Raw genomic sequence first — 12,078 nt, 5'->3', positions numbered from 1 at the left:
GTGTCCCCCCCCTCTGCTCCCGTGTGTCCTCTCCCGCAGTTATCCGTGACTTCCTACTCCAATCCTGCTGCCATTCTCCAGCAGCCCAACTCCCTTTGCCTCCTGCCCGGGGGCTTTGCCTGCGAGCGCAAGGGCCAGCGATGGAGCGCAGAGCCCACCCGGTGCCCCAGCCTGGTGCGGGTCCCCTCGCTGCCGCCTCCCCGCTGCCCTTTGGGTGCCGGCGCCGCTCGCAGCCTGTCTGCGAGCAGGTGACAGAGGCTTCCTGGCAGAGCAGAGGAGGGGAGGGATGTGCAGGCAGCGAGAGGTGGAGCTGGCAGCCGGAGCAACAGGTTACTGAATAACCAGGAGCCGGCCGCCCCTTCCCCATGCAAGGGCACGGAGAGCTCGGGAGGGACGTGTGGAACTCGAGGTGTCTCCCACCCTGAGCTCATTGTGTACAACGGGGAGCCGGGAGGCAGCCACGGCTGGCAAAGGAGGGCGCGGGGCTTGGGTTTCCATCGCCGGGGAGGGAGGGGATGCGCTGCCAGGCTGCTTGCGGGGGGGAACAAGGCACCCTTTGTGCAGCCCGGTGCTCTCCTCCGCTGCCCCGCGCTGACTCACGGCTTGTTTTCCTCCAGCTCTGCTCCTGCCTGCCGTCCGCAGGAGGGAAAGGTGCCGTGGGGCGCAGGGAGGGCAAAATAACCTCACTCTTCGGGTCCCCAAAGCGGTTGGGGTGCGGAGCAGAGACCCTTCGGGGTACCGCACGCCGTGGCACTGTGCTCCTTAGGGTTACACGGCCGTAAAGCCTCTTGTCCAGGAGCTGGCAGGGGGTAGTGGGGCCCAGCTGTGCCCCACGGCTCAGCCCCACACTTTGGCCCCTGGCAGTGGGCAAAGGTAGAACATGGCTTTGGCAGAGCTGTGCTGGGGTTACAAAGGGAGAAGGGGTGATTGCTAAACCCACCCTGGGGAGGAACTGAGGTGAAGCAATTGCTGTGGGGCAGGAGAGGAGGAAAGGGCTCCAGGTGGGCACAGGGAAAGCTTTATAGGAGTAGGGCCATAGAGTCATAGAATGGTTTGGAAGGGACCTTAAAGCTCCTCCAGCTCCAACCCCTGCCACGGGCAGGGACCCCTTCCACTGGAGCAGCTTGCTCCAAGCCCCTGTGTCCAACCTGGCCTTGAACACTGCCAGGGATGGGGGCTTTTGAGACCATTCTATTGAAGTGCAGGTGCATCACAGGCCACCCCCCATCCCTGTGATGTGTGGTGAACCCATGGCATGCACAGAGACCCCTTGTCACCAGCCTCGGGGCAGAAGGAGCTGCAACTTGGGCCCTTCCACCACGGGACACAGGGCTGGAGGCTTCCTGAGCTCCCTGCCCCACGCTTTCCTTCAGTGCCTGCCTTGCTAAGGGGGCTCGTGCTGAGCTCCGGAGGAGCAGGGGAACACCCCGGGTGAGTTACTGCAGGAGGAATGCTGCTGGGTGAGCCGGATGGGCAGCGGGAGAGCCACTTCCCTGCGTGACAGCTCAGTCCTGACAGGAGATCAGCCTCTTCCCCCGCGCGGGACGTGAGCCGGTACCCGGTGTGATGCCCCCACCCAGCACCCAGCACCCAGCACCCAGCACCCAGCACCCAGCACCCAGCACCCAGCACCCAGCACCCAGCAGCATCCTCGCTGCCGTGTCAGTGAGATCCCAGGCAGCTCGGCACAGGATGCACTGTGAGACATCGCCAGCACGGGGAGAAGCAGGTCTTGGAGGCTGCCAGCCACAGTTCCAGGCAGGAGAAGGGATATTGGTTCAACAGAAGGGAAATGCAGCGGGAGCATCAGCTCAGCTGGAGCCCGGTGGGCCCTGCCAGGGGAAAGGCTTTGTGCAGCAGACCCCTACCCCCTGAAATGTGTCATCTACCACCGGGATAACACACTGGGACCACTGGGCCGGGCTGACTTTCCCGGCGTGCAGACAGGGAGGCGGCAGGATTCTGCTGCAGAAGCCGTTGGAGGTGTTAGGCGCTGCGCGCGCTCTCTGCCAGCCTCAGCTCCACGGTCACGATGCAGTGGGCTCCTGCGAGGTGCTGCACCCACAGGAAACCTCTAACTGCTGTGTGGAGGAGGCAGCAAGGGAGAAAACCACAGCGGAGCTTATTCCATCCTCCCTGTAACAGCTGATGCTGCTGCGAGAGGGGAATTACCCTGCTGTGCCGGGGGGTCCGGTATTCCTGCTCCGCTCCCTGTGTGGCTCCAGATGCGCCCCACGTCCTCAGCCCTGCTCCTTTGGGGCTGTACCTCGTTCCTGCCTGCTGCGGCGCACGGGAAGGCGGTGGACCCATACATCCCTATCTCTCGGAGGATCTCCGGGCTGGAAATCCCAAGAGGCCCAACTTGCCTCTCGGGATCAGCCTTTTAAATGAGCTTGGCGGCAGACACCCCTGCGATGGCTGGAGAACAAAGACTTCTTCCTTGGCAGGGCAAACGCCACCCCGACCCAGCTCCTCAAGAGAGGTGTTCCTCGCAGCTTTTAATGCCCGCTTCATCCAACTGGCTCGTCCTGTTCCAGGAGGGTTGGGCCTCCGCATGAGGAGCTCCTGCAAGCTTCTGTCTGGCAAATGTCATCAACGGCTTCGCCGTGCTGTGCCTTATCCGAACGCTGGGACCGGTTTGGAAAGGGCAGAGAAGCCCTCATTCACTTGGGGTGTTCTAGCAGCTCGGCGCGGAGAGGAGCTGTCGTGGAGGCAGGGTCAGCAGCACAAGTGGCAATTCCCAGTCAAAGCCTGGAGGTGCCTGAGGTGAAGGAGCTGCTGGAGCTTCCTCAGCCCACGTTCCTCATGGGGCGAGGGGCTGCCAGCGGCAGAACTACCCCAGTATCTGCTCATCTAATCAGAACATGACAATTGAAGGTAGAATTCCATTCAAATGCTGCAGCAGAGCTGAGCTGCCCTGTTGAGGGTGCGAGTCCAGGTTGGTGGCAGGAACCCCCAGGAGGCATTGACAGCACCCAGGACCCCGTAAGCAGTGTGAAAGCCACCAGGCCCTGCTCTGAATGAGCTCCAAAATGAGTGTTTGTTACCATAGGTGTCTCTTTACCCCGCTGCTGACTGTCAGCACATTGTCACTCTGTGCTGCTGCTTGGTTTTCGTCTATGGGATGGTTAGGGAGCAAAGAGTTCACCATGTTTTATATCGTATATATCCCTGTGTCTCCATAGAGAACCATAGAATCACGGCCTGGTTTGTGTCGGAAGGGACCTTAAAGCTCATCCAGTTCCAACCCCGTGCCACGGGCAGGGACACCTCCCACTAGACCCCATGGCAGAGCTGCTCCAGCCCTCACAGCATCCCCATGGCCTCCTCTGGCCTTGCTCCAGCAGCTCCACATCCCTCTTGTGCTGCTGCCCCAAAGCTGGATGAGGACTGCAGGGGGGATCTGGTTTTATGGCACAGCACCCCAAATGGATGTAGGGCCGTAACTGAAGGGGTGGTGACCTGTGGTGGGGTCAAACACCTCATGGTAGGAACACCTCCCGCTACCTTTCTTCTAATGTCTCCTAAACCAACCCCCTGGTTCTCTGCCAGCTGCAGGTGTGCTGATGGTTTGTATTGATTTGGTTGCAGGGAGCACCACGAGGAGGAAGGAGGCTGCAAGCTGAGGTTAACACGGGGGACGCCGTCTGCTGCACCACCTCCAGCCAGGTAAAGAGGGTTTCCTCTTTGCAGGGTTCCCTTTACCGCTGGCAGCTGTTCCATTGCAGAGCTGTGAGGAGGGCAGGTGGAAATACCAGGAGTTTGGGCTTCTGTTTGCTTGCACACAGAGAGGGGGTGGCTTGGGTTGGGTTTGTCACTGCTGGGGTGCACAGAGCGCACGGTGTGTCTGGCACGCCTCGGAACCCGTGTGATGGGTACATTCCATCCTGCCAGGCAAAGCTGGGAGGGCAGGCGGGTGGGTGGGTGTTTGAGTCACGCAGGAGCATTCAGCTCTTCACCTCCGTGCTGCTCCTTGCACCCAGTTCTGCTGCTTGTCTGTGACCTTCGTGGGTGCAGTCGTGCTCCTGAGGGTTGGTTGGGCCATTGACTGAGCAGGGTCCGGCCATGGGGGATGCCTGTCCCCCATCTGTGTGCAGCTCTAGGGTCCTCAACATAAAAAGGACATGGAACTGCTGGAACAAGTCCAGAGGAGGCCACGAGGATGCTCAGGGGCTGGAGCAGCTCCTGTATGAAGACAGGCTGAGAAAGTTGGGGCTGTTCAGCCTGGAGAAGAGAAGGCTGCGGGGAGACCTCAGAGCAGCTTCCAGTGTCTGAAGGGGGCCTATAGGGATGCTGGGGAGGGACTCTTCATTAGGGACTGCAGTGACAGGACAAGGGGTAACGGGTTCAAACTGAAACAGGGGAAGTTTAGGTTGGATCTAAGGAGGAAATGGCCTACATGGAGCAGTGGCAGGATCAGAGGGGTCTTGTGAACACCCCAGGCTCACCTGAGCCTCCTCTGTGTAGCTTAGTTGTAGTCTAGGATGTCACTGAGATGCTCTGCACTTCAGACACTTCTTAGATCCAAAACTTTATTTGAACAAGTAAATACAACTGTAAGAACTTACAAATATAAAACCTGCTTGTACAAATCCCCCAAGCACCCCAAACTTCCCGTTAACACATGGGTTTGATACAGTAAAAACTCTGAGCTTCAACACAGCTCGTAACTTAAAAGACAAGACTTAAATGTACTCATTTTTGCAGGATAAACCCCTGTAACATCAAATAGAAATACTCCTGTTGAACTTTTAAGTAGGGCAGAAGAGCAAGTGATATTTAGGCTCACCTTAAAGCCATCCTAGTTAAAGTAACATACCCTCATGCTACAGAGGCCTTTGGCCTCTCCAGCTGCCCACACCCTGCAGCTCAGCTCTCTGGCTGTGCACAAAACTCAATTCAGCTCATTCCCACAGGGATCAATCAGGTTCTGCCCTAGTAAAGTCAGGGTAATTACCACTGGGGTCTGAAAACACAAATGAGAGCAGCAGAGAAACCGTGCCCTCAAACACGAACGTGGTGGTACGGCAGAATTGAGCCCGTGCTGGGTCGCCCTGATTCATTTCTGTGTCACTCTGGGTGCAGGTGCTGTGATCTGAGCATCTCAACGGTGCTCAGATGATGCCCTGGCTGCTGTTGTGTGTTGGCAATGAATAGTTGGCAATGAATCCTGAGGAATACCAGAGCATGACGAGGTCTTGCTGAATCACCTCTTGCCTTTGCTGTAAGCTGACAGTTCAGAGAGCGTAACACAGCTGCTGGACAGGATGTTCTACCTGTCACTCAGGTCTGCCCCTCAAAAACATGTACTTTAGAGGAATGTTTTACAGGATTTTTATATATAAAAGTATTAAATACATGGACTATAACCCCAACCTTTTAGATTAGAAATGTGCTGCTAACACGTTGAAGACCTGTAGGTTTAACTGTTAAAAGCAGCGATGGCTGAGATCTTGAGAATTGACTCCATCCCATAGAAGAAGAGCAGAATACTGTTGAGGATGACATCGGTTTTCAGCACATAGGTTTGCCACACCAGGAAGTACACAGCCAGAAACACACTGCCCACTGTCATCACAAGACTGATCCCCAACAAACTCTCTTCTTCTGTCAGGTTCCCCCTTACACCTCGAAGGAAAGGAAAAGCTGATGTGAGTCTTTGTTTTCTTCTGACAGTATCCCAGCTCTAAGTGTAGAATGTTCCTGTTCAAAACCAGCTCTGGTTCTTACAGCTCAGCACACACTGAAATACTGGCCTGACCAGGCTCTGTCAGGGACCATCAGAACAAGCCCAAGCACCAGTGGACAATCCACTTCTTGCTGACCCAGGTTAATCTGAACAAAGAGCAGTCTGTGGATACCCAAGTCCTGGCTCCCACCTTTTCCTACCCCAGATAATCAGCTCTGAGGCTGCAACCCATTTTGATCACTCAGCTTCTTGGTCAACCAGCAAACTTGCCCCCAAACTCCCCAGGCTGCACTTGGTGTGACTGCAGCGCACACCTGAGAGCATCCAATCCTGATACTAAGATCTAAAACACTACAAAACCTCCTCTATTCCCTGCTGCTCCTATTTCAAATTACTACCATTGTGGAGAAGCTGCTCTTCTCTCTTCCTTGCATCTTATTTCGAAGCAGTCTCAGTAGGTTTTTGCTGGTTAACTACATTAGGCTTGAAATTCACTTCTTTATTCATGCCCCAAATGCTCCAAGCCAACATGTGCAAAGCTCGAAGGCAGCAGGCTGAGATCACCCCACGGCAAGTCAGCTGTAGCCAGCACAGACCCACCTGGTCTCAGCAATATCAAGCACAGATTTGGATACTAACTTGTTTCCTTATTAAAAAAGGAGTTTATGAAGTTTCAGCAAGACCTGGGCAGGGGTCAGGAGGCCCTTTGAAGCCTGGAGTACTGGTGTACATGAAGCCCTTAGAGCCTTCTCTTCTCCAGGTTGAACAAGCCCAGCTCTCTCAGCCTGTTCATGGAGAGGTGAAATCTACTCATCAGTCAGTGAACAACAGCCTCCAAATAGCTGTTATTCTGCTAAATTGGCATGTTTTGACACACATTGGTCCCAGAACGATCAGCACTTCGAGCTTGTATTGCATGAGAAGGCACAGTGGTAACGTGACCTACCCAGGTACAACCGGAGCGCTTCAGCAATGGCCGTAATGACAAGCAGGGTGAGATCAACAGACAAAAAGTCTTCTGGATAGCTGAAAGCTTGGCCTGGAGAGGAAGGCAGCATAAATGAGGCAGGAAAACCCAGCAGGGACACTGAGAGCACCCAGCTCTGCCGCAGGCACCCAGCCTCCTGCGGTGTTACGACAGCAGCAACTTACTTTTATAAAGCAACATTGCGAGAGTGGCCAGCAAGTAAAAGATTAAATAAAAGCCATTTACATAAAACAGAAGCTGTAGAGGGACAGCTGACATCTGAGAGCTGCTGTTAAGGACTTCTCATAGGGATGAGGTGGGATCTGCTTCATAAAATCACCATTTCCCACTAACTACAAAATACTGCGGGTTTTTAAACTCAGTGGATCAGCTGCAGAGGGTTTACTGGGTAGGATTCAGAGTACCTGAGGTTGCAAACACCAGGGGTTAGGATAGGAACTTGCTGTTTCAGGTTTGGCTGCAGCTCCTCTTCAAGAATGCCATTTGGTATGTGGTGGGGTGGTTCTTAGCCTCAGGGAAGGAGGGAGGTGCATGTGTGCGTTTCCACAACAACTTCTCTCCCTCTCAGTCAGCTTGAAGCGGTTGACAGGGGGTTGGCAGGCTCCCAACACACCAGATGCCAGAGTTCTTGCTAATAGGTGGCTCTGTGAAGCAGCCAGGCCCCGTCACTTCCCATCCCATGCCCACAGGATGGGAAGTCTGAAAGCTGGGCTCTTCGTTACGCCTCTGAGAAAGGCCACGAGCTCAACCCTGAGATGCAGATCCATCAGGCACAGACTTCCTTAATTCACCGCTGACAAAGCTATCTGTTGGATCGTGTAAGTGCATTAGCTTTAGTTATTTGGCTGTATGGATCCATTGCCAAAGCACCTGAGAGCTCCACAAGCCTTAACACATTCCCAAAATGGCCCAGAAGGACAGGGGCTGTCTTACAGACAGGGAGACATTAGTAGCAGGCTCAGGATTGATTCTCTCATCCCAAGGTGGCAGCCACCTAAAGGTACCCATCCTGCCTAATTCAGCTGCCTGAGATCCCTCTGGATCCAGCAGAGATGAGCCCTTTCCTAGTCTCAATCTCCTGCACAGGCTGGAATGAGCCCTGTCCAGTGTTAATCCTGGTTTACTGGAGACACCACAGTCTTGGATGGCTTCAGGAGCCCACTGACAGACACAGCCCCTGTATGGCAGGCCCATATGTACCGAAGGAATCTTTTATTCTTAAGGCACAGCAGCGTGTTCCTAATGCCATATAGGAGACAGTGCAGGACATCCTGGAGCTCACCTCCACATGGAGAAGTTGGAATGTGGCTCCAAGAATCCACTTACATGTATTTTTGATCACAAACACCTTCCTTAGCCGTAAATAATCTAACTTAATTTATACAGGAAGTTATCTGTTCAGATTTCATTGTGTCCACATCTTTCTATACTCAAAATATCCCCTCCTCTCTCCCCCTCCCTTCTCAAATCCTTGGAGTATCTCCAGGCAGGGACTTCATCCCAGGCACCTTTTGGAGGCCCTGCCTAGCCCATTCCTGCATGGAGCAGCCACCCACCTGCAGTGGCTGTATCCCAGTTCCCAGAGCAGCTCCTGTCATTACACCAGAACCAGGTTTTTGTGTTTTTCCAGTTGAAGGAAGGTGGAGCAGAAAAATTACTAGATGGGTTCTATGCATGGAAATCTCTGAAGCTGAGGGTGTCTCCTCTCGGGAGATGCTTAGATCTTGGCAGGCGTAAAGGGAGAATTAACATGAGAGAAGAGGAAGTGCTACTGAAAGCTGCTTTTCCTACCTCCTGTTGTCTGTGCCAGCTGCATGTGGGCTTTGCTGCATGGGGTTTGTGTCCAGCAGTCCACAAATCCCATTTTCAGCCTTGCTTCCTAGGGAAATGAGAGTTATGGGATCATAAAACGGGGCTGTCAACCCTCTGTCAAGACTGGGAGTTGGGATAAAGGGGCAGGGTCTCAAGCCAACCTCAGCTAATGCTGCAGAAAACAGTCTTAGGGGAAATGTTTTACCAGTTTTGCTTCATGTGGATGGAAAACCCAAGGAGTAACAAATCCAGCAGGTTTATTGGGTGGGTAAGATGGGAGCACATTTCAACCTGGCTTCCTGAAGGTTCCCACATGTGAGGGGTGACAGGTACCAAAAGGATACAATTGATTCAGATCTTCCTTTACGTGGAGAAGGGAAAAAGAAAAGAGAAGAAAATCAGTCTAATGATGCGACCAAAGTGCTGCAGAAACACTCAAACAACTGTTTTGAGAGGTCAGACATGTAGACACACTCTATCAGGTCACTGATGATTCATCATTCTCTCAGATCCCAGAGTCCAAAAAGAACCTTTTCAAATCCCTTCATTCTAAACTAATTTGGGGGAAATCCCTGCTGTGAAAGTGACTTTGAGAGGAACCCATCTCTTTCCCAACGTGAAGAAGAACCCAGGTGTTACCTAGAACTCGTTTATCCTGTCCTTGCGCAGCAGATGACATTCATCCCCTCTAACCATGCAGGAAGGAGGGAGACACGGAAGGGAACCAGAAGGTACCATTTGGTTTTCAATGGTGAGAAAGTGTTTGTGTAGCACATCAGGCTCCCAGTTCCTCTAAATAACAGCCTTCCAAACTGGTTCCCTTCAAAAGCAAAGTGATTCTATGTAAAACCGTAATCTATTCTGATCACCCCCAGAGTCCTACCTGGATTCCCTGCAAGCGAACCCACACGTTTTATTTTCCCTTCCTTTCTTCCTGCAAAAGCACAGGTAGAATTCCCTTGCAACGTGATGGCACTGACCTACTAAAGCAGCTCTTAAGTAACTCATTAACATTCTTGGCCTCTTTCAGCCAGAGGAGGAATTGAAAAGCTGGGATCTGTTTCACAGGGAGCAGAACTGTCCATGAGAGGCCACTGCATCCATCTGCCCTGAGACACCCCATTGTCATCCAGTCAGTGGGACATACCCTCTCAATCCCACAGCTCCTCAAGGCTAATGTCCTCCTCCCCTGTTAGCTTTATGCCCGAATTAATCCCACTGACGTTAGGCACCTATGTAAGGGATTCAATTTGGGAACACAGGGAAAACAGGGAAGAATTTAAGGTGGTGATTCACACTGTCCATGCTCTGAAACACCTCCTGTCCGTGTATCCTCTCTGTAAAGGGACAGACCCGTCCCCTTGCTTAGCCAACATGCTTGAGTTCTTTTTGCAGGCCGGGAGTTAAAGGTTTCATAAGTACATTTGCTGCGGTGACTAATGGTTAAAATGGGTTTGCATTTCTACCCTGGTATAAACCCGCAGGCAAAAGTCACACCAAGATGATGCGCTTCACAGAGACATCTCTGGTTTGTAGTTTAGACTGGGAAGTAGGATGGGAATTTGAAGGAGAATCAGAGAATCCCAGAGTGGTTTGGGTTAGAAGGGACCTGAAAGCTCCTCCAGCTCCAACCCCTGCCACGGGCAGGGACCCCTTCCACTGGAGCAGCTTGCTCCAAGCCCCTGTGTCCAACCTGGCCTTGAACACTGCCAGGGATGGGGCAGCCACAGCTTCTCTGGGCACCCTGTGCCAGCGCCTCAGCACCCTCCCAGGGAAGAGCTTCTGCCTAAGAGCTCAGCTCAGTCTAAACCAAATACCACCACTGCATCTGCAGACCTGTCCTTATCCCACAGGGAGCATCTGGATCTGAACGTGTTCTGTAGGAGGCTTTACCAGCACAGCCTCACTGCGCTCCCCCACAGCAGTGCTATAATCACAGCGGGAATTCCACCCGAAGGGCGACCCCATGCGAATCCCCTCTTTGCAGCTCCCCAGGTTTCTTTTGAAGCTTATTTCTCCGCATCCTTTTGCACCAGAGGGCTCTGACGCCTTCCTGCTCCTCTCCCAGGGAGGTCTTGCACAGCCACTATTACCTAGAACACGCTGCCTCCTCCCGGGCAACCCGGGGCACTTCAACCGGGTTGAACATGGGAACCTCACAACACGCCCGTGGAAGGGCTACTGCCCTGAAAGGGTAATTAAACCGGATCATTTCAGGTGTAACAACAGGCTGCTAATCCCAGCTCCTCCCCGAGACATCTCCCGGGGAGGATTAATGCAGTCTGCGTTGCTGCTGGGGGGGCGAGGTTGAATTGCAAGGGAGCATTTGGCAAACGCTAATTGTTGAAGCCAAACGTTTCAAAACCAGGTTTTTTTTCTACCCAGAGCTGAGATTTGCATGTTTTGGGGACACCTTTGAGTTCTTTGAAAGAAGTGGGAATTCTTCATGTGGAATGAACTTTGGATCCCAGTGGGTCATAAGCAGAGTGGTTCTGAGGGGAGATCTCAGAGCAGCTCCAGTGCCTAAAGGGGCTGCAGGACACCTGGAGAGGGGCTTGGGACAAGGGCCTGTAGGGACAGGCCAAGGGGAATGGCTTGAACCTGCCCGAGGGGAGACTGAGCTGAGCTCTTAGGCAGAAGCTCTTCCCTGTGAGGGTGCTGAGGCGCTGGCACAGGGTGCCCAGAGAAGCTGTGGCTGCCCCATCCCTGGCAGTGCTCAAGGGCAGGTTGGACACAGGGGCTTGGAGCAAGCTGCTCCAGTGGAAGGGGTCCCTGCCAGCAGCTGCCCGGATTTACCTCAACATATCGCTGCTGTCGCGATAAAGCAATCGGCCTGGGCTCGGCGCCCAGGCCTGGCTCGACCTCGGCCCCCTCCTCAGTCTGTGTCGTCCCCCCCCCCCCTTGGGGCGGTAAGAGACAAGCTCTGCCCCGGTGGGAAGCATCCCCGCCGGTCACCCTCCGCCCCGGCGGGACGCGCATACAGCGCTGCTGGTCACCATGGCGCCGGGCCGCTCACCTCGCCTCACAGCGGGCATCCCGGCCCGCCGCCCCCCCTCCCGGTCCTCCAGCGTCCCGGCAGGCTCCGCGCCGCGACCGTTTGTCCGCGCGCTGGGGCGGGGCTGGCTGCTCTATCCCCGCCCCTGCTGCCTTCGGGTGCGATCGGAGCGTTCGGCCCGGTTCGGGCGGATTCGGGCACTGCCCGTTCGGGCGTCTCCGTTCGGGCCGGCGAAGGCGAATTCGGGCGCGCTCGGAGAGGACTCGGCACAGCTCGGCTTCGCTCGCGCCCGCCTCACCCGCCTTCGGGCAAGATCGGAAAAGACCGGCACGAGCTCGGGATTCTTCGACCCTCTGGGCCGGACCGCTCGGGGACTCGGCCCTGTTCGGGCGCGCTCGGGTTCCCCACCCGAACTGTAAGGTATCGCTTCGGGCCGCGCGCCTACGGACTCGGCCGCGTCCTGCCTTGGGATTGGCCAGCCGGCAGGAAACGCGGGCCCCGCTCGTCGGGAACCATCGCTCGCCTTCGGACGAGGCCTCGGAACACTTCGGGCACCGTCGGAAGCGCTCGATTCCGCCCTCGGAACACGCTCGG

General features: G+C 54.7%; 1 protein-coding gene across 1 annotated transcript; it reads right to left on the bottom strand.

Moving 5' to 3' along the window:
- Nucleotides 1–4,757: 4,757 nt before the first annotated feature.
- TMEM80 (transmembrane protein 80) lies at nt 4,758–12,069 on the bottom strand (the record flags this gene model as incomplete). Its single annotated transcript, XM_057430625.1, is given in 7 exon segments — nt 4,758–5,628; nt 6,636–6,728; nt 6,842–6,935; nt 8,834–8,846; nt 11,506–11,668; nt 11,671–11,928; nt 11,931–12,069. Coding segments are annotated over 7 exon segments (966 nt in total), but the record flags the coding sequence as incomplete, so codon positions are not given.
- Between the last annotated feature and the right edge of the window lie 9 nt (nt 12,070–12,078).

The sequence above is a fragment of the Pezoporus wallicus genome, unplaced genomic scaffold (assembly GCF_028554395.1).
Source record: "Pezoporus wallicus isolate ANWC-B61680 ecotype Strahan unplaced genomic scaffold, APGP_CSIRO_Pwel_v1 contig_8824, whole genome shotgun sequence".
Classification (NCBI taxonomy): Eukaryota; Metazoa; Chordata; class Aves; order Psittaciformes; family Psittacidae; genus Pezoporus; species Pezoporus wallicus.
This window is presented reverse-complemented; position numbering and strand designations above follow the sequence as displayed.